This window comes from Haliotis asinina, chromosome 3, assembly GCF_037392515.1.
Source record: "Haliotis asinina isolate JCU_RB_2024 chromosome 3, JCU_Hal_asi_v2, whole genome shotgun sequence".
Taxonomy (NCBI): domain Eukaryota; kingdom Metazoa; phylum Mollusca; class Gastropoda; order Lepetellida; family Haliotidae; genus Haliotis; species Haliotis asinina.
In genome coordinates this window covers 13,924,946-13,950,547 of record NC_090282.1, presented here as the reverse complement: position 1 = coordinate 13,950,547, position 25,602 = coordinate 13,924,946, and the positions used below count along the sequence as shown (strand labels likewise).

At 42.0% G+C, this 25,602-nt stretch overlaps 1 protein-coding gene across 1 annotated transcript; it reads right to left on the bottom strand.

The window, feature by feature from the left end:
• On the bottom strand, positions 1-7,411 carry LOC137279246 (G-protein coupled receptor GRL101-like). The gene is made up of 10 exons (XM_067811748.1): positions 7,303-7,411; positions 6,187-6,300; positions 5,727-5,846; positions 5,429-5,587; positions 4,667-4,792; positions 3,683-3,799; positions 1,891-3,459; positions 1,465-1,580; positions 575-644; positions 1-317 (listed from the first exon to the last, which is right to left on the bottom strand). Exons 1-10 carry the CDS (start codon positions 7,403-7,405, stop codon positions 277-279), a joined length of 2,535 nt encoding a protein of 844 aa, XP_067667849.1. The 5' UTR covers positions 7,406-7,411; the 3' UTR covers positions 1-276.
• Positions 7,412-25,602: the final 18,191 nt, after the last annotated feature.

The following is a 25,602-nucleotide window of genomic DNA, read 5'->3' as shown; positions in this document are numbered from 1 at the left end:
TTTTAACACATTTGGAACGGCGTGTTTATACCATTTGTCATGCCAGTAGCAAAATTCGGTCACATAATACACGAAGGCAGTTCATTTTGACCTAATCAAGGCATGTATTGCTGAAACATCTCCTGGAGTGTGCAAACACAAGGTAGAGAGCTGTAGTAGGTCCATTGACTGAATACTAGAACTAAAGTTGATGGAAGTTGAAGCTGATAGCATTACAGCGAGCGGTGGTTGCTGTGATGATGTGGAAGGAAGGGAAGCTGGATGACCCCGTCAACCTCACACCCGTGAAGTAATAGATTCTTTGGACGCGTAAATATCTGAAAAGATGGTACATAACATTACTGTATCAAGGTAACCAACATTCCTTCGTTTTGTATATGATATTGCTTGTGTACGAGCATGTCGCTATTGTTACTGGCAGGTATTTATGAATGTTTCTCACGTGTCGTCTCCTGCGTGTGTCGAGTGTGTGTTGTGTTGTGTTTTGTGAGTGTGTGTGTGCGTACGTGCGTGCGTGCGTGTGCGTGCGTGCGCGTGTGTGTATGCGTGTCTGTGTCTGTGTGGCGGCACCTACCATGCATGCTGTTTGAAGCTCGGGTCAGCGACTGCTTTCTCCTGCAACATTTGGTGGTGTCCAGTTGTCTCTGAAGAACACACATACACATCATAGAAATCACAGATGTTGAGAGTGTGAAAAGGCATTTAAAAGTTGAATGTAAGGTGACAATGACTACTGTTGTAGATAGCAGCTTCTCCGTTATACATACAACCCGTTTGGGGTCAACTTCCTATCCCTATCCCAGATTGAAGAGTCAGTGCGTGAGTATAGTTTTACGTCGAGTTTAACAATATTTCAGGAACATCGCGGCGGGGAAAACCAGAAATATACCCATGTTGGAACATTGGCAATAGCCGCCAGGCTATCCCATCGCCAGAAAAAAATTGGAGAATTGTTGGCAGCTATCCTTAAGTCTAAGAACGTCTTCTCAGTCCTTTTATAACTACACCGAAATTAAGCAAAGAATTTCCACAGTGAGAATTTTTAGACAAAACCGGAAAATTGTACGGAAATACCCAAGCACAGGGCGACTTTAGATAAGAACAAGTTCATGAAAATAGGAAAACTGGAATTGGTGTCAGTGCTTTTGGATGCACGTCATGTCAAACTGTTGACACCATGACATTGTGTCCAGCATATAGGAGCATGTCTTGTCAACCGACTGACAGCAGGTGTGTGAAGGACATAATGTCCTGTCCTGTTGATAAACCTGGCGTGCTGTTTTACAGATGTGCATATGTATCCAACTGTCATAAGAAGCAAGATCTAAGACATATTTAATGTGAACCATGACAGTGACGAAAACGACTCAACCCATTATTATACGGTAATTAGAATCACATTTTCATTGGTTAGAGTCCTTTGTAATATCATACAAATGCAGCCTCTCTTGATCGTACACTCACAATGGACGGCAGGGTGTAGAGAATAGGGTTGATAGCTGAGTTGACGGGTAGCACAAAGACGGCGGTCCATGCGTACACCTCTCCGCTGATAGAGGTGCCGTTGAGAGCCATCAGTCCTGGAATATCGAATCATCAGGTAAAAACAGAAGTGGGTCGCGATGTCAGATAACAAAGATCTATTACCGGTAGGCTCACACTGAAAGAGTGGTAATCTGTTTCTAAACAAACACTAAAAATAATTCTACTCAAGTCGAGAATAGGTAAGATTGTCTTTAAGTTAACAATTTGTTTAAATTTCTGAATCACATTAACTTTATACCTGGAAAGAAGTGAAGGTCTAAAACTATGCCAAATTGATACTCTGTTAAAGACGTTCTTCGCTCAGTTAATGCCTTGGTGTGGAAAAACTGTTGAAAGTACACCTACCCATCATGCAGACTGGAAACCAGCACAAAAAGTCTGTGATGACAACCAGCGACAGATTCCTGGCCACAGAGAGCTCCTGACTACGTCTTTGCTTAGTCTTCAAAGCACTACCTTCCCTCAGGTATCGGTAGATGAGATATTGACCTACGGCGATCAGAAGGAACGTCAAGAGGTTGAAGCCGATGAAGATGGCGGTCGAATATTGCCATCCTGGCAGTAACTCACTGGTAAGCGGGAGGGCCAGACAGGCAGCGTTCTGACCATACAGCTGCCAGGTTGACGCCCTGGGAAGAAGGGGGACAAGGGAAAAGACCAGGGCGACTAGCCAACCGATGACAGTAGCAATGGCTGAGGATGTCTTCGACAGATGTACTTCTCTGAATGGAAACCTAATGATGAGAAAGCGATCGAAGGTGACCAGGCAGATGAAGATTGCAGAAGCTTCAGATGACAGTGTGGAAAGGAAGCCAGCCATCTTGCACATCGTGCTTCTTCTCCAGGACAAATCATGCCAGATGTAGAATCCCCGGAAGCGGAGATCAGCCGCAGCTACGATGATCAAATAAATGCCCATAAAAAAATCAGAGATGCACAAACTCAACCAGAACTGTCCATATGGATGTCGAAGTGGAGCCCGGTTGTAGATGGTGCGGTACAAGAACACGATGGCGTTTCCAACAAGAGCCATAAAGCCTTGGACCCAAATTAAAATTCGAAGCAGGTCTTTCTGCATTAGGTCTTCGCATGACGAGAGGGAATTCTTGGGGGCGTGGCACCTAGTCCTGGACAAGGATTTCGGCTTCACCTCATCGCAACACAATACGAATTTATCACTCGTAAGAAGTTCTAAAGATACTAGGCCATCAAATATTCCAGCAGAAAATCGACTCACTGGATTTCCCTTAAGTAGCAATTCCTTAAGCCTTGGAACTCCCTGGAAGGAGCCATCTTTAATGAAGTCTATCTTATTGAAAGACAAGTCCAAGTGCACCAGGGAAATCAGTCCAGAGAACATGTCGAAAGAAACAGATTTTAAGGCACAGTTTGCAAGATTCAAAATCCTCAGTTTGGAATTTTTCATAAATGTTTTGGGCCATACTTTTGACAGTCTTCTGTTGTGTGACAAGTTGAGGATTTGGAGATTGCGATACCACCAGAATAGAACCCGTCCTATGGACCAATGCATATTGTAGCTCAAGTCCAGTTCTCTTAGATTACGGAGATAACGTATGTTACCCTCACGTTTTAATCTATAAATGGAACAGTTTGATACATTCAAGTGTCCGACGTCAAGGGGGTCAGCAATGCGGAATTTGGCTGAGCTGAGGTTGTGTCCACTGAGATCTAGTCTTGTGACGCTGTAAAAGACAAGAGTCCCCTTGGACAAGTCAAGCTCTGGAGTCACAGAGACGATGCCTTCCGCACAGTCAGTTTTCCCTTCACATCGATCACCACATCGTCTTTCGTCGTCCGCTTTGGGACAGTCCACAACTCCGTCGCATACTTTTGCAAGATGGAGGCAGCGTTTGGAGTTTCTGCACCGGAAGAAGGACGGGCACGAGAGGTCATCTGTGTATTGAAAGGAAGATTTTAATCGAGGGCTAATACATATGATTGGACCTGTATGCTCGCAACAGACAGTAGATCGTAGATTATCTTGAGATGCCGTTCATCTCTAATTTCAAAGAGTTACCTTTACCATTTAACCATACATTCTAACACGTAACAACGAAAGACTGTGCTGATTCTTTAGAGACAATATTGAGTGTAGGTGAATTATAACAGAACTTACCACAATCCTGTTCGTCCTCGCCGTAAGGACAGTCTTGCTTGCTGTCACAGACGTTGTTGCTTAGTATGCAGTAGCTGTTCGGACACTTGAACTCTCCCGGACCACAATCAGAGGTTGCTTGGACGAAAAATAGTAAAGTGTTGAATGCAAATTAGTGCTGGATCATTCCATGATTAGGGAGAGTGTTTTTTTCCAATTCGTCTCACGCCAATCTGCTTATATATAGACCGTCAAAATATGTATACACCAATGTTTGATACTAGCTAATATAGAACAAATTTGAAATGATCATTCATTGGTGGATCTTTCGATACGGATATCCTACTTGTATGTGGGACCTTACTTCTGCAGTGTTTCGGCTTCCGCCTAGTATCTTTCCAGGAACGACTGTAATCACTTTTCAAAAATTTATAAAAACGTTAGTAACTGCAAAGAACCCCCGCCATGAAGAGAGTGTGCATGTACTGAAAACCCACAAGTAGTTATGAGTTCCCGAAAAGCGCAGTAGGCAATGTTTAGCATTCAGGGTTACGTATATAACCTGACCGCGACAAACCAAACATTAATTGACAGCAGCATCGTGAGTGAGTGAGTTTAGTTTTACGTCGCACTTAGCAATATTCCAGCTATATGGCGACGGTCTGTAAATAATCGAGTCTGGACCAGACAATCCAGTGATCAACAACATGAGCATCGATCTGCGCAATGGGGAACCGATGACATGTGTCAACCAAGTCAGCTAGTCTGACCACCCGATCCCGTTAGTCGCCTCTTACGACAAGCATAGTCGCCTTTTATGGCAAGCATGGGTTGCTGAAGGCCTATTCTACCCCGGGACCTTCACGGGTCGACAGCAGCATCGAGTGGTGTCAGAGTGTGATGACTCTCAGACGATGAAAACCAAACCTGACCACAAGCTCACTGCACTCTGTTGTGATAAGTGCAGATTGCTGTGGACCAACTCTTGTCTGAAACCCAACCTACCACAGGTCAGTTTTTCAAATGGTATTGGTCTCTTGATGTGTTTTGTTCCCTGGAAGAGCACGTATCTACCGAAGCCGTCGGGGATAATCAGGCACCGATTGCTTGCAAAGACGCTGCTCTTCGAATCTGGGCCAAATAACATAAGAAAATATGATATTTAACAAGGTTCACAGATTAGAAGGTGAATTCATATATGTTGCATAGATACTTCTCTTACAGCGTCTATTATTTCACATGTTCATTCCATTACTACACTCTATGTGAACAGCCATTTAGACGTTTACTTTCAGAAGGAGGAGAACTTTGAATTTACAGAAACGCTCAACACATTCGAAAGGTACAATATTCATAAAACGAAACTTAACGTCAAAATACATAGTTTAAAGGTACAAAGATTTACATCACGTGATATCTTTTAAAGATCCATCCAGCTTCCATGTCAGTAAAGATTAATTAATTGACACTTAATTTCACCCTCAGCTAGTTCACATAATTTCACCCTCAGCTCTTTAATGTACTGTTTCACCAAAGTTCACCAGAGCTCTTTCACTAAACGTCACCATCAACGTAAACGTTCACCCGCAAGTTGTTTGACGTAAGTGCACCCTCAGATGCTAAGCTCCTTTGACTAAGTTCCCCGTCCAGTCGGAGGTATCTTACTGACATGCTCACGGTCTTCATGCTAGCTGCCTGCTAGCACCATTTCCCCCCGTCAACATGGACCTTACCACCGACATCGCCGTCAACTCTCAGTGTACTCACACCACCACGTCATCCTGTTCCCAAGAACGCTGCCTGACCTTTGCAGCTTCGTCTCATCCTCCCTCAGGGCCCCAGCACAGTCCGTGATCCCGTCCCTCACCCACACCCCGGGGATGCAGGTTCCGTCGTAACAGGTTTGATGTTTAGATGAACAAGTTTCTTAACGAAAAATGGCAATCAGTCACACAACGATGAAACGAAGAAAGGAGGCACATAATAAGTGGTTCTTAGTACTGAGGATATTTTACCGAATGCCGACAACAATAAAAAGCATAGAAAACTAGAAAGTAAAGTGTACCGTGGCAACTGTTTTCATCTGATCCATCAAAACAGTCAGTGTGAAGGTCACAAAAGGATGCCGAGGGTACGCACTGACCCGAATTGCAGGCCACCAAACCTTTCCCACATCGCTTGCGCACTGCAAACATGATATATTCAAATGTTATGCGAGGCATTGAACTGTAACACTGCACAAAGGTGACAAGTGTCCAAACAACAACACAGACTGTCAACTATTTAAAAGGGAAAATTAACTACTACTACTACTACTACTACTACTACCACCACCACCACCACCACCACCACCACCACCACCACCACCACCACTACTACTACTACTACTACTACTACTACTACTACTACTACTACTACTACTACTACTACTACTACTACTACTACTACTGACCCTGTAAAACATAATACTAATCATAATATTATCTTCTTTATTTTAAACAGCTGTAAAAACACGGCTGACTCACCACATCCAGCTTCGTCGCTGTTGTCGCCACAGTCGTCCCAGAAGTCACAGTAGAGGTTGTAGGACACACAGCGGCCGTTGTCACACTTGAAGTCGGTAGTCGCACACATGCTCTCTAAATGAATTCATTTTCATAAACAGTAGTCAGTGTTTCTCAATAACTAATCTTTGGTGTGTTTGCAACTTTTGACTAAGCGCGTGAGGCCGAGAGATGGTAAAGCTATACCTGACAATGGTCACAGATGCTGACGTGATACTAATACAAGACAATTTGGATGCAAATGGGGAATTCGTTTGTGTTTATTCTAAGCTTTACCTGCGTGACCAAAATGAATTAGTAATTTATGGAGACGAATTCTGCAACTGGTCGCTTTGTTGTTAACCGTGACCCTCGTGAACTTGATTCTGCTTTACAATGTAGACGCAACCTGGTTGCATAACACTGGGATCGGATATATGTAAAACACAGTGTGAGTTGAACATAAAACAATGGTTTGAAATCTGTACTATAACTACTAACCCGAACTAACAAAGCTACTACTATTACTACTGCTGCTACTAGTACTACTACAACTACTCAACTACTACTATTACTGCTGTTGCTGCTGCTGCTACTACTACTACTACTGCAGCTGCTGCTACTACTACTACTGCTGCTGCTGCTGCTACTACTACTACTACTACTACTACTGCAGCTGCTGCTGCTGCTACTACTACTACTACTACTACTACTACTGCAGCTGCTGCTACTACTACTGCTGCTGCTGCTGCTGCTACTACTACTACTACTACTGCAGCTGCTGCTGCTGCTACTACTACTACTACTGCAGCTGCTGCTGCTACTACAACTACTCAACTACTACTATTACTGCTGTTGCTGCTGCTGCTGCTGCTACTACTACTACTACTACTGCAGCTGCTGCTGCTACTACAACTACTCAACTACTACTATTACTGCTGCTGCTGCTGCTACTACTACTACTACTACTACTACTGCAGCTGCTGCTGCTACTATTGCCGTAATCAGCAGTTGTAGTTACAAATACTTATCACATGTTTACATTTGTATTTACAATTACTATGTTTGCTACCATTTTGATATAATGCTGAAGCATACCACATCCTATTTCATCGCTTCCGTCCAAGCAGTCTGGGACGCCATCACACAGGAAATGACGTGTCGTGAACTCGCCGTTGTCACATGCAAAGGTGTAGGTCATCTTGTAATTGGGAACTGATAACCCGTTGATTACAATGCTATTGTTAGAGACTTCATTCAGTGGCACTACTGGTATGTCAGGAGCTAGAGGGTAGAAAAACATGTCACATATGAGAACATTCCAAAACAACACATTCTCCATTGTTTATGCAGTAAGTCCTGTGAACGAAACATGCTACATATTTGAATATACTCTTCCAAAAATGAAACGCTTTGGTGATATCAATATGTACCTTTCACACATTTGTAAAAACTAGTATTTGGTTTCTGTACACGGAACGAATGTGTCAACTTGCATGAAAATGCCATGGCGACATATGCATGTGCAGTCCCGAGACATCATTGGCAATGACACTGCCTGTATTAGGGCGTTTTGCTTTTATACGGCCAGGGGCATTTTTTAGATAAATGAAAGAATATGCCGGTACTGACTGATGTAAATCGAAACTTTGAGTCTGGACATCTGAAGCCATGGGACTCTGAACCTGCCGTTGCACTTCACCTCAGCATTCGCCAGAGTGCAATCAGCCGTTTACTGGACCGATATCAATAAACCCACTCTACGCAAGATCGGCCTCGAAGTGGTAGATATCTGCAGCACAGGGTAGGTACATCCAGGTACTTCTTTCGCGGAATTCGGCTGAAACAGCAGCTACAACTGTAACAGCAATTACAACTGCAGTACCTGAGGCGGTTATCGGTGCAAACCATTTGTAATCGTTTAACGAGAACCTGGACCGTTCCAGGAGACCCTGTGCTGCGGCGACTATATCGACGTCAACCGATCTTGTGATGCACCGTTGTTTACGGCATCTACAAGACTGGCGACGAGGATGGTCGAGTGATAAATCAGGTTTACTGTGTCACTGCTGTGGGGTAACGACGCCGGAATGAACGTTTTGACCAGAATTGTATCGCCACGTTGACCGATGTTATGTTTGGTGTGTCATGATGATGTCATCGTACAACAAATTTCCCTCGGGATAATAAAGGATTATCTTATCTTATCTTATCTTATCTTATCTTATCTTATCTTATGTTGGGAGTCATATTCTACATGAATAGCAATTGAAATCTAGTCGGTACAGGAAAGACATTTTAAGGAGTCACATGGTTCCGATCATTGACGCAAGAGGGAGACGTTTTTGCGAGATAATGCGAGGCTTCACACAGCACATGCCACTATTCATTGTCTTCAGAATGAGATCATAACAGGGTTTCCGTTGCCTTTGGTTGATTAAATTCGTAAAATTCACCTATGCTTTACTTTGTGGGGAGAATATACTTCCAGCAGTGAATGATATATCACTGTGCATTTCTTTCTACTTTGTTACAAATTTTATGCTGACTAAAATAGTGAACTAAAATTGGCAAAAGTTTAATTCTGGTAGGAATCCATTTGAATTGTTGTGCCACAACCCTCACCGTTGTTGTAAGCGGTGTGGTTACCAGCTGCCGAAACACACACAGTGGCCTTTCCACGGACGACGACCTTGGCGCAGCCGACGTCGTGCCACCCGTCCACGTCAGAGTAGTGACACAGCTCCAAGAAGCCCCCATCAGGCTGACTGACATCATTACGCAATTTCCCCGGCGCCCTGGCGGAGGATGCCATTAAACATATACAACATCTTAAGGCATAGAGTACACATAAATGTCAATTGATCGCCGGCTTTTAAAGACACAAGCTGGCATTTAGTCCTAATGCACCTGTATTAATTAAACTAAATTTACCACAACACTACTTGTCTGTACTGTAACATGTAGGGTAGGCATTTAATCCGTGAAGAAGGAGAAGAAGAAAAATAGTTTATTAAAGTGTCACATGCTATATATCGGTACATTGTGACAATAAAAACAATTATTAATAGCATCCGGCCTTTCGGCCTACGAGACACATAAAACAGTTGCACGCTTGACAAAAATAGATAAAATATATTTTGCACACAAGTTTCTCGATAACCGTATTACCCTTTAACACACATACGTACAAGTATACAAGCATGTATTCGCACATATCGCCCTAGGAGTTACACAATCTCCTCCGGTACATACGGTAAATCACTGCGGCTACCATATCCGTTTTTTGTAGAATACAAACTGCTTGCTGAGCGGCGGGCAACAGAGGAAAAACAGGATTTAGCAGATTCATATCTCTTAGAAAACTATACCGTAGATTCTCATATAATGAGCAGCCAAGCAGAAAATGAATCTCATCTTCCACTGCCTGATGTTGGTACAGCTTACAGAGGCGATGTCCAAGAGGTGTGTTCGATCGAGTGAATCTTCCACATTCTATCTCTAAGGGGAGAGAACCACAACGCAACTTAGGGAGAATACTGCGATGGGATCTAGGAATCAATTCTATAACATAGGACTTGCAACTGGGCACCAAGGAACCCTTAAAAAGCCTATATGTTCTAAGTTTATTTCCATTTGACTGACCACGATCATTCCATAGATCTCTCAACCACTGTTGTTCATCAAGAGATTGGATCCACTCACAGGACATTTTAACATCAAGTCCAGTCGTATTATACAAGTCTTGAACTGGGAGCTGTAAACTCAAGAGTAACTTGAGTAACCTCCGAGACCACCTCGTAACAACACTTGATAATCTAAAATCTGGCGTTTGATTCAATGTATTCCAAAGTCTCAATATTTCTATCTTTTGTTTACAGAAAGGACTTGTAAAGGCAAGTGTTTCTGCTGAGTAAAGAAAACACCGTTTCCGCCTTTGTGTGTGACGAAGACAGGAACGTCCGTCGCTGCTGTCAGGTTTGGGACATGCCTGACCACATGGGCTGTATGATCGACCTTGTGGTCAGTTAGTCCAGACAGTGCTTCCTGCACCTTTCATCACACTTATCAATTTCAGTGATCAAATATTTGATTTCAAATAATGACTGGAATACACTTGATTCCCTACATCAGGTACAGACATATTAGTGTTGGGTATTGGTTACATTCTCAGAATCTATCATGATTTACCGTCATTTATTAAGTTCTCCTGGTTTTGTATGTTAATGTACTAAAATATAGAAAAATAGGAAAATCATGTAGTTCTTTTGGGTTTGTTTTGGAAACTGCACAAAATGTATGTGCAAAGTTTACATCTTTAAAGAATTAATTTACTGGAGTCTTCAAAATATATTCAGTCATGACATGGTCAATAATGCTTTTGAAATGAAACAGACAAAACAAACTATTGCTAGTGCAAACAAGTATTCTAAAATTGTATGTGTTTGATTATGAGAAAACATGATCAATTGCCGGGTCGTTTAGGCACTGCGAGCTATCATCGAACATTACAATTGATCTGACCACCACTAATACATATGAGCACTAATCAAGCATAACTTGCTTTAATATGGGCCCAAATAGGCGCTCATTCCATAGCATACTGGAATACAGATACGGTCTATATGATCATAGCCTTGGCACATTGAGCTATACATAATAATTGTATGGGTATGAACTGAGTCAAAAGACGGTAGTGGTAATTGTATAACGAGCTTCATACAAAACAGAAGTACACTTATTACTTATTACACTTGAGATAAATTTGTCGAATTCTGATTGGTTAATATCCAAAGCATACGAAACCATGTAGGCGGATTCGCCAGGGTGTACACTTCGTTAATGTTACGTGACACACTACACGGGTTGTACGAATGACCTTGACCTTAAATGAAATGTGACTACCAAACGGCTGATCACTTCGAAATTTTAGAGATGACGTACAGAGAAGTAAAACTGTTCCCATAATTTCTTATTTGTCTGTGTCAATAAATGAGTCTCAAAAATAAAACGTTTCTGTATTTTATTTGTTGAACAAAACCTCAAACCAGATCATTTTAATCATAAACTAAACCATCCCGGTCTATCTCCCTTTGTGACCGTTCGGGAACTATCATGGCGAAACATTTTGCATCCCATGCTATCAAATGTTGAATGCTGGTGTTTAAAGGTAACCAAATTACTGACCGCCGAAAGGATGTAACTCTGCACGGGCTGTAATACCAGAAAGGAAAGGAGATAAATGATTTTTGACTTCAGTATTCTTTCATTAATGGCCACGGTACCATAAAGAAGAACAAATGTTGTAAATTGTTACCAAGAGGTTTTTGAAAGGCATTCTTTGAAACACTGGCTTCCCTTAGTAAATGTGTAACAATGCACACCACCGTGAATAGACAGTCGGTTTTCCATCCACCCAGCGGTACTCTCCCTTTGGTAAGAACCACTTCATAGCACGCTTTCTCAGGCCTATGGAAATAAAGAAATATGCCATCATTATACTGAGCACCGAATAGAGCCAGTGGCACATGCCTTTATTATACACCGCAGTAATGATGTTAGTGAGAAGACGGATTAATGAATACGAGATGTAATCAACAGTTGTAATATACGGTAACGTCAAGACCGCCATCAGAGAGCTATAATTGTGCTTGACTGATTAAAATGGACCGCAATTCTGAGGCGGGCCTGGATGAATGACATCTGTCAAAATTATTTTCGTTACTACAAAAAGATAGTGATCCCTTATATAGCTCAAACGTCCTGATTTACATAGAGTAATGGAAAATGGTAAGGATGTTACCATTTTCATGCATGTTATTATTTTTAACTCGAAATAGATGAAACGGTACGTATGGTACGCATTTGGAGGAACAAAACGCCAGTAAACAGATATAGAGTGGACTGCATTTGTAAACTTCCACTGCGGTGGGCTAAACATTGTGGTGTATATGAACAAATCGGTTGAGCTGAACGACTCCGTATATTCTGTCTTAACTGTTGTTATTGTCCCTACTGCCAAACCTTCCCAGCAGTGCTGAAGCTTTAAATGAAGCAAGTCTAGATCTTCTCAGGTTCTGAATCTCTCTTCTCCTTCGGTCTCCATTTCAGTTTATATAGATTTGTTTGTTACAGTCAAAATGATAATATTATATATTCACAGACTGAGCATTGGTCTAGGTTCCGTAGCTCACCTGAGGGAATATAGGTTTAAAGCATTTGTGTGTTGCTTAAATGACCGATTGCGGTATATACGAATATAAAAGTTGTCAGATGATGAGGACTATAACAGAGCGACATTGGAAAACTGTGTTAAGCCGTTCAGTATGTAATAACTTTAAACAAGCTGTGATACGCACCACTTACGTGCAACATCTGACATATCATAACGGTGTCGTACATTGAAAAATGCTTGAATACAGAACACGTGAAATGTTTAAAATTGCTGCCCTGGTCGCAATGTTTAAAATCGGCATAGAATTCGGTTACAGTAAGGACTGGCTGGAATGACAGCTGCGAGGTTTCACGCGCAAAAACATACAAGGGAGTGTCAAGGTTTATGACGTGCGTTCGACAGGCGGAGGGCAGAAAGAGAACATTTGACTGTCTGAGCTGAAACACGCGTCCACGGGATATAGAGTTTAGGATTTTAGTGTAAGTGTATGTTAGGTTTAAGTGTAAGTGTATGTTTAGGTTTAAGTGTAAGAGTATGTTTAGGTTTAAGTGTAAGTGTAAGTGTAAGAGAGCACTGAGTACCAATAAAGAAGGAGACCGGCCAGTAGAAGAACGAAGACCTGATGAAATCCTCTACATCTTGGGAGGTAATCACCGGAAGTGTGTGACCGATGTTATGGCAGCGCCACCAATCAGCCCGCCAGGAGCTTGCTTTGTGTCCGATATATTCATAGCATCTGCCGTCGTGATAAGCACCGGATCGGCTGCACACGGCTGACCGGTAAAGAAAGTATATTATGATTTTGCAGCAGGCACAGTGTTCGCGGCATTAAGATACAAGCCCATTAGAATGTGACCCCTGTAACATATATTTTTACTTTAAGGTGATTAAATTGATCGATATTCCTCTTGTTCATTAGATTCGTTCACCCAAACGTGAATATCTACCATCTTACCATGCTGAATATTGCTGAGGTAGACGTTGAGCTATAATAACGAGGAACACAACAAGCAGCATATGTAATAACCAAATATGGGTTAGTCGGCAGTCAAATTTAAGTCTGATCTCTCTTCCATAAGTTTGTGAGCTTATTGTAATATGTATGGTTAACGTAAGCTGACAGTGCCACACATGGACCTAATGTACAAAATAAGTATCATATAACACCTGGTCCTGGAACTTTTTCTCCAGTAATGGATGTCGTACAAGGGAAGGGTGACATACCCGGACACAACAAGTGATGAGCTGTTTTCAGAGCACTGCGGATGTTGGGTACCGAGGCAGCACTCACTACCCCTCGTGGGTCCGTCACCATGTTCTCTACCTCACTGTGGTTCACACCCACCGTAATGGCTATCACGTGCATGCCCGCTTCACGTGCCGTCTTCACTGCCTGGGTAATGTCCCGTCTCTTAAAGTCCACCCGGTCAGTGATTACTATTGCCACCCTTGGGACCTCCTGTCTTCTGTCACAGAACTTGAACATCCTATCCCTGAGAAACTCGATGGCCGCTGTCATGTTGACACGGGACACGGGACTTCCGAGCAGTTGGGACAAGGTCTTCTCTAAGTTGGACCTTTTCCTTTGAGTGGTCATTTTGCATGAAAATGTGTCTTTGGGATCAGGGTCAAAGGTCAATAGTCCCGTTCTGGCGTGGCGAAGGTTAGTGGTGGCAATGTGCTTGCCAAGGCTAGCCAGTACGCCGCGAAATTTGGCCGGCTTCACATCCACGACAAACACCAGGTTCACGAACATCTGGAAACAGGAGTCGAACCCAGGAAGTACTGCCGCTGAAAGGGGAAATAACTGGTAGAATAATACATAACAGAAAAAGTATAACATGAAACGTTAACTTAACAGTAATTAAGATGAAATAGTCGACTAATAAATGAGCATATAGCCTTTAAGTGACATTTAGAAGAGGGGGTGATTGAGAGGAACTGTGGACAGACAGTGTATTGCAATAGATGAAAACGTGTTCTTTTCTATGTCGGGTTCCTTAAATGTTAAACGTTAAACAACCGAAGTGGAGAATTACTCTGTTGTAATGAACAGATGTTGATCAGGTTATGAAAGAAGATTCTGTTGATTTTATGTTTCTGACAAGTTGTCCGTGAATTAGTTGGTTCAACACATGCGTGTCTCGAAACCTAAGTCATTGTGCTTTGGTGTCATATGCATGAAGTTCTCGTTGGTACCATTGTCTTCCTAATCCAACTAAAACCTTTCTTGTTCGCGTTTCGACCAAAATTAATTTTAAAACTACATAATGATTCGAAAACATTGATCTGTTGAAATCAGCCTCGTTATTACACTTTACCTCCCTTTAACGCAGCATACACCTCATCTGCAACATTCGTCCCTGTACTGTTGGCGTCTGGTACGAAAAGGACATTGTCGTTGTTGGCGATTCCAGCAACTGCAGCCCGTGTTAAATTACCGACTCCAATGACGACTATAGGCAAGCCGTCGTTCCTTAACCCTTCAGCTGTTGTCACACTCACCGTGTGCTCGCCAGAGTGTTCAGCCATCAAAACGACGACCAGGTTGGGCCACTTAAGTTGGTTGTCCGTGAACCACCCGAACATACCCTTAACAACTAGCAGGGCAGATCCTAAGGCACATCCTGTTCCCGTCTGTTCTATGTCATCTATGGATTGAAAGACCGAGTCCACTGTTTCAGCTATCCGGAGTCTCCGGACTATTCTGGGGTGGTCACTGAATGTTAGCATGCCAACAGAAACACGTCCCTTGTCATCTGTCCCTGTTTGTTGGAAATTGTTCAGGATCTGTTTGATGGCCATCTTCATCTTCTGGAAGTGACCCGACTCAACAGTCACGCTGTTATGAAGAGCGAAGACGATGTCGTATCTCGACGTGTACATGCTGGACACTTTGAACAACTCCCCCTTTCCTGGCGGTACAAAACACTTACTTGAAATAATAGAAAAAATAGGATAATGCTGAGTCGTAACACATTCTGACAAAGTTAGTGAAATGGAGCTTACTTTGAGAGTGAAAAAGTTTACGAATTCTAAATAAGGAATATTATGCAGGGTCAGATCAGGTGTAATCAATGTATTACTCACAACCGAACCCAGCCAATCGTCCAGGCCACAAGACGTAAGGAAATAGTGCGACACACTGTAGTGAATGAGTGAGTGAGTTCATATTTAACGTCACATCGGCAATATTTCAGCCATATCGTGACTAGAACACAAACTGAAGTAGACACACGTTTGATGATGGCTAACACACAGGCGATTATTTGACTAAGATTTATCTATGTGAACTCTGGGTTCATAATTGTGTTATGTTCTTTACGTTTTCAATGTTTTAGCAACTGATTTAGCCAAGGACCGCTTTGATAACATATTAGAATGTTACAATATTACACTATGTTATCAAAACGGTAAGTCTCATATCAAGTGTATACCTTCCACTCGATCATTTTTTTCAGGGATATTATTACTGCGTTGTATCTCTGTCTAGATGTTTATTATAGTCATACAGCTACCTTTAACCATGGTTTCAACGATCTGAGTCACAGCACTATCCACGGCTTGGTTAAATACAGGGGTCGCGATGTATTCGGGTCTGCTGGCGATGTCCACGTAGGCAGCGTGAGAGACGTTCCAAAGACCAAGAACAACCACGTTGCACCCATCCGTTTGAACCTTTAGAGACTCAGCTCGTGCAGCAGTCGAGTCACTTGGCACATCCGATGTTACAACAAAGATGATTGGTAGACGTGCCTCTGTAGGCAGCTGCCGTCTTGGTTTTGTGATATGCTCTCTAACGGTTGAGATCGCCTCTGCAACATTAGTTCCATTACCATCTCTTTTTATTTTGAAAAGCTCGTCAGTGAATTTCGTTTTGTCTATCAAACGGATAATCCTGGACGTGTTGCTGAAGGTGGTAATACCGAAGAACCGACAACGCGGTAGGTTGACTTGACCCAGGGCATCAGTCAGGTTCAATGTAAGAGTGATCAGCTGCTCAAAGTCGCCCTGGCTCATGGACTCCGAGTTGTGGAGAAGGAAGAAGCACACTTGTTAAAATCATAAATAAGATTAGTTAAAGATAGTATTACCGTGTTAGAAATGGTACATGGTAAACAGCACATCGATGCTCTGCTTTGACTGTCTCAGTATTACCCTTGCATTAATTTGTATTGCCCGTCAATGATATAACGGAGTGTAGAGCAGAAGGTGATAGTAAGTTATGTTAATCATCACTTATATCGTCAATTTTATAATCATCTAAAACTTTCTGCATAAAACGTCTTCACCTAGATATCAGAGACTGTTTTACACAGTAACAAGATGCGTTTGATACCATTCCACTGCGTGTTTGTTTTCAGAAGTACTGTTCCAAGCAGTCACAGTCTCTGCAACTACATTGGTCTATTACGTGAAGAGTCGGAGAGGGGGTAGGGCGATACTTAATGACACTGACAGTTAACATAGGACACCACCTACGTGACCTACCCGCTGCCACCGTCCTGGTAGCCTGTAGTAGCAGTACCGCCATCATGATAACCCGCCATGCTCCTGGAATCAGAACAGCGGGCATCCAACAGCTAGTTGAAACTAATAATACAATGCCACCGCAACAGAATACAGGCACGTGTAGAGAAAATAACACGGCGAAAGAGTTGCGTCCCTTGTCGTGCCCAAATGATTGTGATTTCGAAAACCCTAGTTATCCTTATTATGTGTCTAGGTTTGCCATAAGTGATCGTGCTTTCATAAAAGTGACTTGCATCACTTCGGTTCCTCCATCCCCACCAGTCTGATCCGCGGTGATATGATAGCATTACTGTAGGTGTAGGTGTTGTATCTCACTCACTCACTCACTCACTCATAACAACATGTTTTGAAGAATAAATGACTAAGTATGGCTTTAACAATATTCTAGAAATACCAGGCAGGGACACCAAAGATGGACTCCACTTATGTACCTATGTGAGGAAACCCGGGTATTTAACCACCATGTCACCCCCTGAATAAGCAGGAAGGAGAGTCTTTTAAACCTGATCTTTAAGTTGCAGATGTTCGGTAAAAGTACCCTGCAAACAGACACAAATCTGTACAGAATTCACCTGAATATATTCACTCTTTGACCTGTCTGTAATGACTCTTTTGGCACCATATGCATCTTAATAATCTGTATCGCGATGATGAATGCAAAGTCATCGTATTTTTGATAAGGGGACCCTAGTAGGTGGTAAAAATCAATGTAGATGTTGGAACAGCGGAACTGTGTCAGTCGGGATAGGACCGCTCTTGTAGAACATATCTACATCATATATTTATAATTAGAAACATGTCCCAGATATTCTGTACATCAAACTAAATATACCAGTACTGTGTATTGAATGATTGTCTCCATCATCGACATGTATTTTATATATATATTTAATAACAGGGGAAATAGACATGGTTTAACAAATATCTTATAACAGTATATATGTTACTGACAATTGGAAATATAACTGGCCATGTTAAATCCCCTGCCTTAAGCTTATGATTTATCTTTTATATCTTTCGATACTAAGATTAACCCCATACTGTTATATGGTTGTGAAATACGGGGAGCCGATACTTTTAAAGAGGTTGAAGCTACTACCACCAGGTTTGTGTGGAACGTGGCATCCTTTCACGTTTTTCTCAGACATTCTATACTGTTTATTGTTCTGTTTATGATGTGTAACTCAATACTGAGTAACACGGCGCTATTTGGAAATGTGTACTGCATATCTTGTATGATTGCCTACACGGGTGACGTATAAGAATGTGGCGCTGACCCTACTCAAAATACTTAAAGGAGAATAAAAACGAAAACAAAACGTTTGATAGGGATAATGACATTCCAAAATTTATCGTTCGTGATTTAAACAAAAACGCTTGTAAAACCGAAGATAAACAGACACCTTAATCGTATTTCGCCTATTTCCGAAACAACGGACAGTTAATGAGCAGAGGGGTATCACGTGACATGACGTCACACGTGCCTGTTGCTGATGGCTTTTTCCTTAATTTTATCTGAAGCTGCAAAAGATGTTCCTGATGTCATTTCTGAAATGGATCAATACGATTTTACATTTTGCAAGACAATCTTCCAGTGAAGACGAAGAAGAGAATCAAGCGAAACGAAGTCTCTTTACTAACAGACCGTATTATTATACAATTATACTGTTTGTGAGCAAAAGGTGAGACAGTTCCGACCAACAAATCCATCCCTATAAATGAATCACCAGTCTAACAAACTTTATGGATAACAACTTCTTTATTACGATAGTGCGACGTTTCGGTACAGATTCTTGCACCGTTGTCAAGCAGGAATGGATAACAACTTCTTTATTACGATAGTGCGACGTTTCGGTACAGATTCTTGCACCGTTGTCAAGCAGGAATGGATAACAACTTCTTTATTACGATAGTGCGACGTTTCGGTACAGATTCTTGCACCGTTGTCAAGCAGGAATGTAACATACAGTGGTGGCAAAGTATATATAGTGAGGCTAACAAAGACATGCAAGACAACAAGGTAATTAACACAATAGGATGGGGACTGGGGTGATGAAGCCAGTGGGTAGACAACGGGGGAGGGAGTAGAAGCCTACGATGTACAAATGTAATGGCTGGTTTACCAAGGCAGAGAGTTTATGCAGCTGATTGGGCTTGGAGGAGTGCATCATAAGCTGATGGAATGTAATATCCTTGATCTCGGTTCATGGTAGGCTTTTGACGTTTGGTATGAATGGCTTCAGTGAGTTTGCGTTTGGTGAAGTCCTTTTGGTTGTTGGCCGGGATGGTGATGTCGGCCCAGCTAATGAGGTGATTGGGGTTAAACTGGATGTGATCAGCGATGGCTGATTTGCTGTCGGACTTTGTGACTGATGTTTGGTGTTCCTTCACAGGAGTGTTGATCGGTCGGGATGTTTCGCCTAATGTAGCTCAGTCCACAATCACAATATATTTTGTAAATCACACATTTCGGGTGTTTGTTGTCGACAGTTGCAGGTTTTCTTCCGTTGAAGGAGGTTCTTGAGGCTGGTGATGATGATGATGTAAAAGTGTTATGTTCTAATTTGCTTCGCTCAAACGAACATAAATTATTTACAAAGTACAACATACTCGTAATACAGGGTGCTGTCTACCGCGCCTCGAGAGCGAGTAGGTTTATTTGAAAATTTACAATGTAAAAGCACATCAAACCGTATCGGAGACGACGGCATACGACAAACGCGAAAGTCTGCAGGCATCCTCCATATGCGATCCAACTGGATAGCCTCCAGTAGTAAACAAAACAACAGCTGTAAAGCCAGGTCTCCACACAATATTTATCCTGGAATCTGCTGAAGATGAACGCCCGTTATGATGCAGTCCTTGAGAATAGCGAAGAAGCATTATCATCTCCACCTGGTAAACATATCAGCTTAAAGCACGGCCTTCTTAACATCCAAGATGAATCAACCCAGATCTGAACTGCTTCTGAAATAAGGTGCACCAATTATACCTGAAACTTCACCGATAACGATATTAGCTTTAAAGATGACAGACACACCCAAGTGAAAAAATAAACCTCTGATTTACTAAGTATTCGGTAAAATAAACAATCATCACCTTAAACTTTTGCAAGCACCAACAAACGTTACGACACGTTCGAGCCTACACAAGAATTGCTTGCCTGAACATGAAGCATACTTAACTTATAACAGTGATCGTTCCGCTCCATAAGATTAATCGCTGTTGGGTCCTTGACTGTGTGCCTGTCAGCAGTCCCTGTGTATATACAGCGTTTCCTTCATTAAACCTCTGCTCATCCTCAATGAAACAGCACCATATGTCATACACACTGTCCATAGTCGCTGACACTAGGAGTAATGAATTTATATCGTCTTTCACATAACCGTCTTTAGCTGTCTCCGAAGCCCAGCGATCGTGTCTTTTAAATAGTCTGTCTGGTACACCGGCGTTAGCCGCAGCACTGGCTCCCCCTGAGCGGAAACTGTGCAGTCCGATTTTGGAAGTATCTTCACCGGTGAACTTGAATTTTTCCAGGAATATTTCTCTAGCTCTAGTGTAGGAGAGCGGAGATTTTCCTTTCAATTTGTATTTTGATTTACGTTTACAATAACACAGTTGTCTAAATATGTAATCTTCGGAAGACTCTACAAGATCTGCTGCCTCAAGGTACCTCTTTAACATAGTAACTGGACATGTCGGAGAACTAGTAACAGAAATCAAAACAGTTCCCTGTAAACGTCAGTTTTACTTGTTCTGAGAAAAATGCTTATGTAGCCTTTTTCAAAGGTAATGTCATTTCTTTTAATAATCACTACTTCAGAAAATCTGAAAAATCCTGCATATGAGAGCAAAGACATTGATAAGAATCTTAAATCTAGCAAAGTAGCATTGCTTCCGCCAAAGGTATTTGCCAACTTTAACAACATATCAGGTGTGATTGGATCTTTCTTAATCACAGGTTTTACACAGGTTCTCATTGCTGATTCTTTAACATTAATAACCAGGTTATCTGTTCAGGGAGTCCAGGGACAAGGATCAGGGAGTCCTGCGTTCCTATGTGCCCATGAAATACCATAAATTGCTTCTGTTATGCTACAACTATGCTTACCGCTTTGCATCAGGGAAACTAGATACAACGAAACACGAAACGACGACGCTGGAAGAAAACAAATATCAAAACTAGAGGCCCATTCTCTCCAGTTCTTATATGCTCTACTCTACTTGCTTGTAGTAGCTGGTGCCCTTGATTTCAACACTATGTCGGGTAACTTGTCAGCTAAAATCAGCAGTTTCTCGTCCTGTAGATTGTTTCTCTCACTCCACACGCCAGCGGTAAACAGCTCTGAAAATGTCCAGTGACATAAGCACCAGTCTATATCCTAATGGCTAATGCATAACCTTGAAAATTATCTAAAATTGACTTTCTGCTGCCCACCTGAAAGGAAGTACTGCCGCTTAACTGAATAAAGTCCGTTACAAAGGAGCAAAATGCACCATTTTCAAACAACGTTGACCAAAACGATGCCGATGGCCAGTAGGAAATTACCAGTGTAGCTGGAGCCTTATTGTTCAGGGCATACTTTATGGCCTTCGTCACTAAAGATACGGGTGGAACTACCCAGTTATTATCTCAGAACAAATCCTGAGTAAACGAATCGACCGCCTCTGAACCCGGAGTCCAAAATCTAGAGTTAAACCTGTTTAGTTTAGCATTGATATGGCTCGCAAACCTGTCCACAGAGTGAGGGCCCCACCTGTTATTTACCAATTGAAAAACACGATCCGATATGGTCCAATCATCATAATCTTGGAATTTACTCAAACTGTCTGCTTTATCGTTCTGTGACCTGGGAATCCAACAGAACTGTAGACTGATGTTATCTGACCTTACACATCTAAAGATCGACAGGGCAAAAGTCTGTAGTACAGGGGAAAAACTACCACAAGTAGCGATGTGACAACATGCTTTATTGTCTGAAAACCACTTGACCGACTTGTGTGCTAGAAAGTGTCTAAAAGAAAACAATGCCAATTCAACAGTCTTTAATTCCCTCCAAGTCGAGTTGAATGTTTTCTCTGAACTATTCCATGTATGGTGAAAAAGTGCAATCGGTACCCTGGATAAATGCTGCACAACCAACCGAACTTGCATCTGAAAACACAATAATAAGGGGAGAAAACTCTTGTTGTAAACTTCTACTATTAAAATTCAAAACATTGTCTCTCCAAAATACTAGCTCTGAAACAAAGCCAGGATTGTCATAAGACGTTACAACTTTATCCCAGTGAGCATGACCCTGCATCTGCAAGTACATCTGCCTCGTTAATAACTTACATACGTCTCCAAATACTGGCATAAGGGAAATGACTTTACCGGTCAGTCTGACAACGTCTCTTGGTGTAAAATTGGGTAGGAGGGACATGAACTTTGAAAAACTTTGGTTTATATCCTTAAGTTTTATGTAAGGAATGGAAATGATACACTTGTCAAGATCCCAGTTAAAGCCAAGCCATTCTATTTGTCCTGAAGGTTCCCAAACGGATTTCTGATCATTACAGACAAAACCTGCCTCAGCCAACGTAGATCTAACGAAAGAAGAATGTTTTCTGCATAAGTCTAGAGTCTGCGCCAGACCAAACCCATTGTCCAGATATACAACGATATCAATGGAATTCTGTCGCCAATACTTCACAAGAGGTCTAAGACATTTGGTGAAAATATATGGTGCAGAAGTTAAACCAAAAGGGAGAGCAGTAAAACAATAATACTTGGTACGACCACTATCTCTCCACGAAAAACCTAAAAACTTATGCTGATCTTCATGAATATCAATGTGATGATAGCCTGACTTTAAGTCAAACTTGAACATACATCCTCCAATATGAACATAGTTCAAAGCAACACTATGACCTTCGAGAACAATTTTCTCCTTCCAAACGTAACGGTTTACTAACCTCAGGTCTAAAATTAACCTTTTCTTGCCAGATGTTTTAACAGACACTGACAGTGGACTTATAACATGAGATTTTTGTTGAACTTGCACAATACACTTATTACTCAGGAGTTGTTGAATTGCTTCAGTCACAAACACACTGTGTTTAAAAGCAGAGCAGTTGTTACGACTATACGAGGAAGGGGGAGTTTCAGAAAATGGAATAACATAACCATGTTCTATAACTTGCAAAATGTAATCAGAAGCAGAATTTTTTCTCCAGAAAGGAATGTGTTTCTTTAGATTACCTTTTACTATAGCACAAGAACTAGACTCAAACTCGAAACCATCAGATTGATACAAGGCATTATCTTCAAGATCTGTACCTTCTAACTCAGTATGTGAACTAGAAGGTAAATTCCTGGAAGCCAGGTTTTCAATGACCTCTCAACAATAGTTTTCTCCAAGACTGTGCCTCTCGCTGTACGTCTTGCGTCCTGTTGGGGAACTTCCCTCCCTTGAGTTCTCCTGGGCTGACCGGCGCAGAGCTGCTGCTGCAGGGCACGTGGCTCTCCAGTGTCCAACCTCCCCGCAGAAGAAACATGGCCTGGACACTGGGTAAGGACGGCCGGAGTACTGTCGAAAAGGCTGATTGGGAGGCTGAGTTGTTGGTGGCAAAGTTGGTTGAGGATAAGGACATGGGTTTACGGATCTTTGAGTTCCTCTGCCTCGGGGTCTGCCGAATTCACGTCGTTGACGCTTGCGAAGTGCCTTAGTTTCTGCCCTTTCAAACTTTCTCTCCTCCTCTGAATTAGAAGCAATATCATCCCCTTCTAACTCTGATATCAATCCCCATCCGGACGGAGAACGGTCTGCTAATCTGATGAACTTATTCCTCTTCTTAATCGAACATTGGATACTGTCTATAAGCTCAAGACAATCGGAAAAATCTCTCCTGTTACAATGTCTTTTGACCGAATCTAGTCTATCTGAAATGTCAGTGTTGAACTTAAATTGAATTTCATTCCCTTTGTATTTGAAGGTGGGTTTATCAAATTTTCTCACCTTTTTGAAAACACTGAGTGACCTTTCCTCGGACTCATCGACAATGTCTCTCTTCAATGTCCTCAGCTTGTTGTCCATATAGTCCTTAAACAGCTGAAAGGACTCAAAAGGTTCAGAACTGGACTGTCTCGACTCCGGAGTAGAGGAGTCTTGTTGATCCATGAGGGACAATAGGACAGAAACCAAGGCAAAGCTACTCGCCTGAGCAACGCGTAGACCTCGAGTGACAAAACAATTTCTTCATCCCACCTTGTAACCTTCTGTCACGTGACTAAACAAGCACAACTTCTCGTGCAAAGCCTGCATCCACTACCGTTTTTACCCTAGATAACTTTATGTGTCGATGCCTGCTTGCTGTTTCAGGATTCGGCTGATCTGGTGTGATGGTTTGCCAATATAGGGGATGGTGATCTTGATGGGGCCTGACTCAGGTTTGGGCCTTTCAGAGGGAGGTGACATGGTAGCAGTTATGGTTCTGTGGACTATTTGGGCTGGAGAGTTGTTCAGTTCTACGAAGGTTGTCTTCAGGTGTTGAATTTCATTAAGCAGGTTTGTTGAGCATATATTTTCGCTCTTCTAGTTAGGGTAGATGTGATGTCAGTATTAAGTTTGGGAGGATGATAGGAGTTGTAGTGGAGTGGGCTTTCTGTACACAGTGGTTTGGAGATGGTTGGAGAAGGTGCGGATTACAAGGACGTCTAGGAAGGGTAGTTGGTTGTTCTGCTCGGTCTCCATTGTGAATCTGATGCGGAGATGCTGGTTGTTGAGGTGGGTGAGGAGCTGGGTGGGGTTCAGGCTGGAGGATGGCAAATGTATCGTCTACTTTCCGGTACCAGCAGGTTGGTTTCGCAGGTGAAGTTTATAGTGCTTTCTCCTCTAGTTCTGTGATGTAAATTGCAGTTAGAATAGGGGATAGAGGTGAAATGCCACTCAAAGAAGCAATCACCAGTCCTTAAGAAAACATTTTTCAAAATGGGATTGCAATTCCTTTCGTGTCACATGCATATTCTATCTTAGGGTAACAATTCACATTTTGCAACTACATGTTCATGCACGTCGCACGTGTTGGAGGCATGATTCTTAACTGAGCGATCAGGTGCTCCAAAACTGTTTTGTTGAACTAATACCACTAACACAGTGCCTGATAAAACTCGAACGTCTCCTCTGTTGGCATGACGCAAACTGTAGTAGAGAAAGTAGTCGCCTGGTAGGATGTCTTTCTAAAGTCTCTCATGACTTCTACCATATTCGGTATAGAAGGATTTATAACCGACTCCCAGATAAACAACTCGGACAGTTTCTCAGTTGATAACGATTTGTTGCAAACTACAGCTAACACCAGGGCCTATCATACACAATTCTTCTGAATCTGTTGCGATGGAGATGTAGTTCTCAAAATGTGAAATCCTGATGTAATGATCAAACATGATGTAATTTATCATGTGAATTAATATCATGTTAATAAAGATCAAACTAATTCAGGTCACCGTGTGAACATGAGCAGCTGCCAAACGCTCTTAAGACAATTAAGTGTTTGTAATGACTCATTGTCTTCAAACAGATACAGTTGTTAGGAGGAGTTCAGAAGTGTTGAATCTTTGGAACAAAGCCGCATATGAAATACTAAGGTATAGAACATACTGCAGCATGTAATTCAATAATTTTCTTTATTAAATTTGAGCAGTTGAA

Bases quoted from the DNA above. Each gene is read 5' to 3' on its own strand.
- LOC137279246 (XM_067811748.1), bottom strand. From the start codon at position 7,405: ATGACCTACACCTTTGCATGTGACAACGGCGAGTTCACGACACGTCAT. The intron at 3,800-4,666 runs GTAGGTTGGGTT...TTTTCGTCCAAG, and splicing joins ATTTGAAAAACTGACCTGTG to CAACCTCTGATTGTGGTCCG. The intron at 3,460-3,682 runs GTAAGTTCTGTT...TTCAATACACAG, and splicing joins CGAGGACGAACAGGATTGTG to ATGACCTCTCGTGCCCGTCC.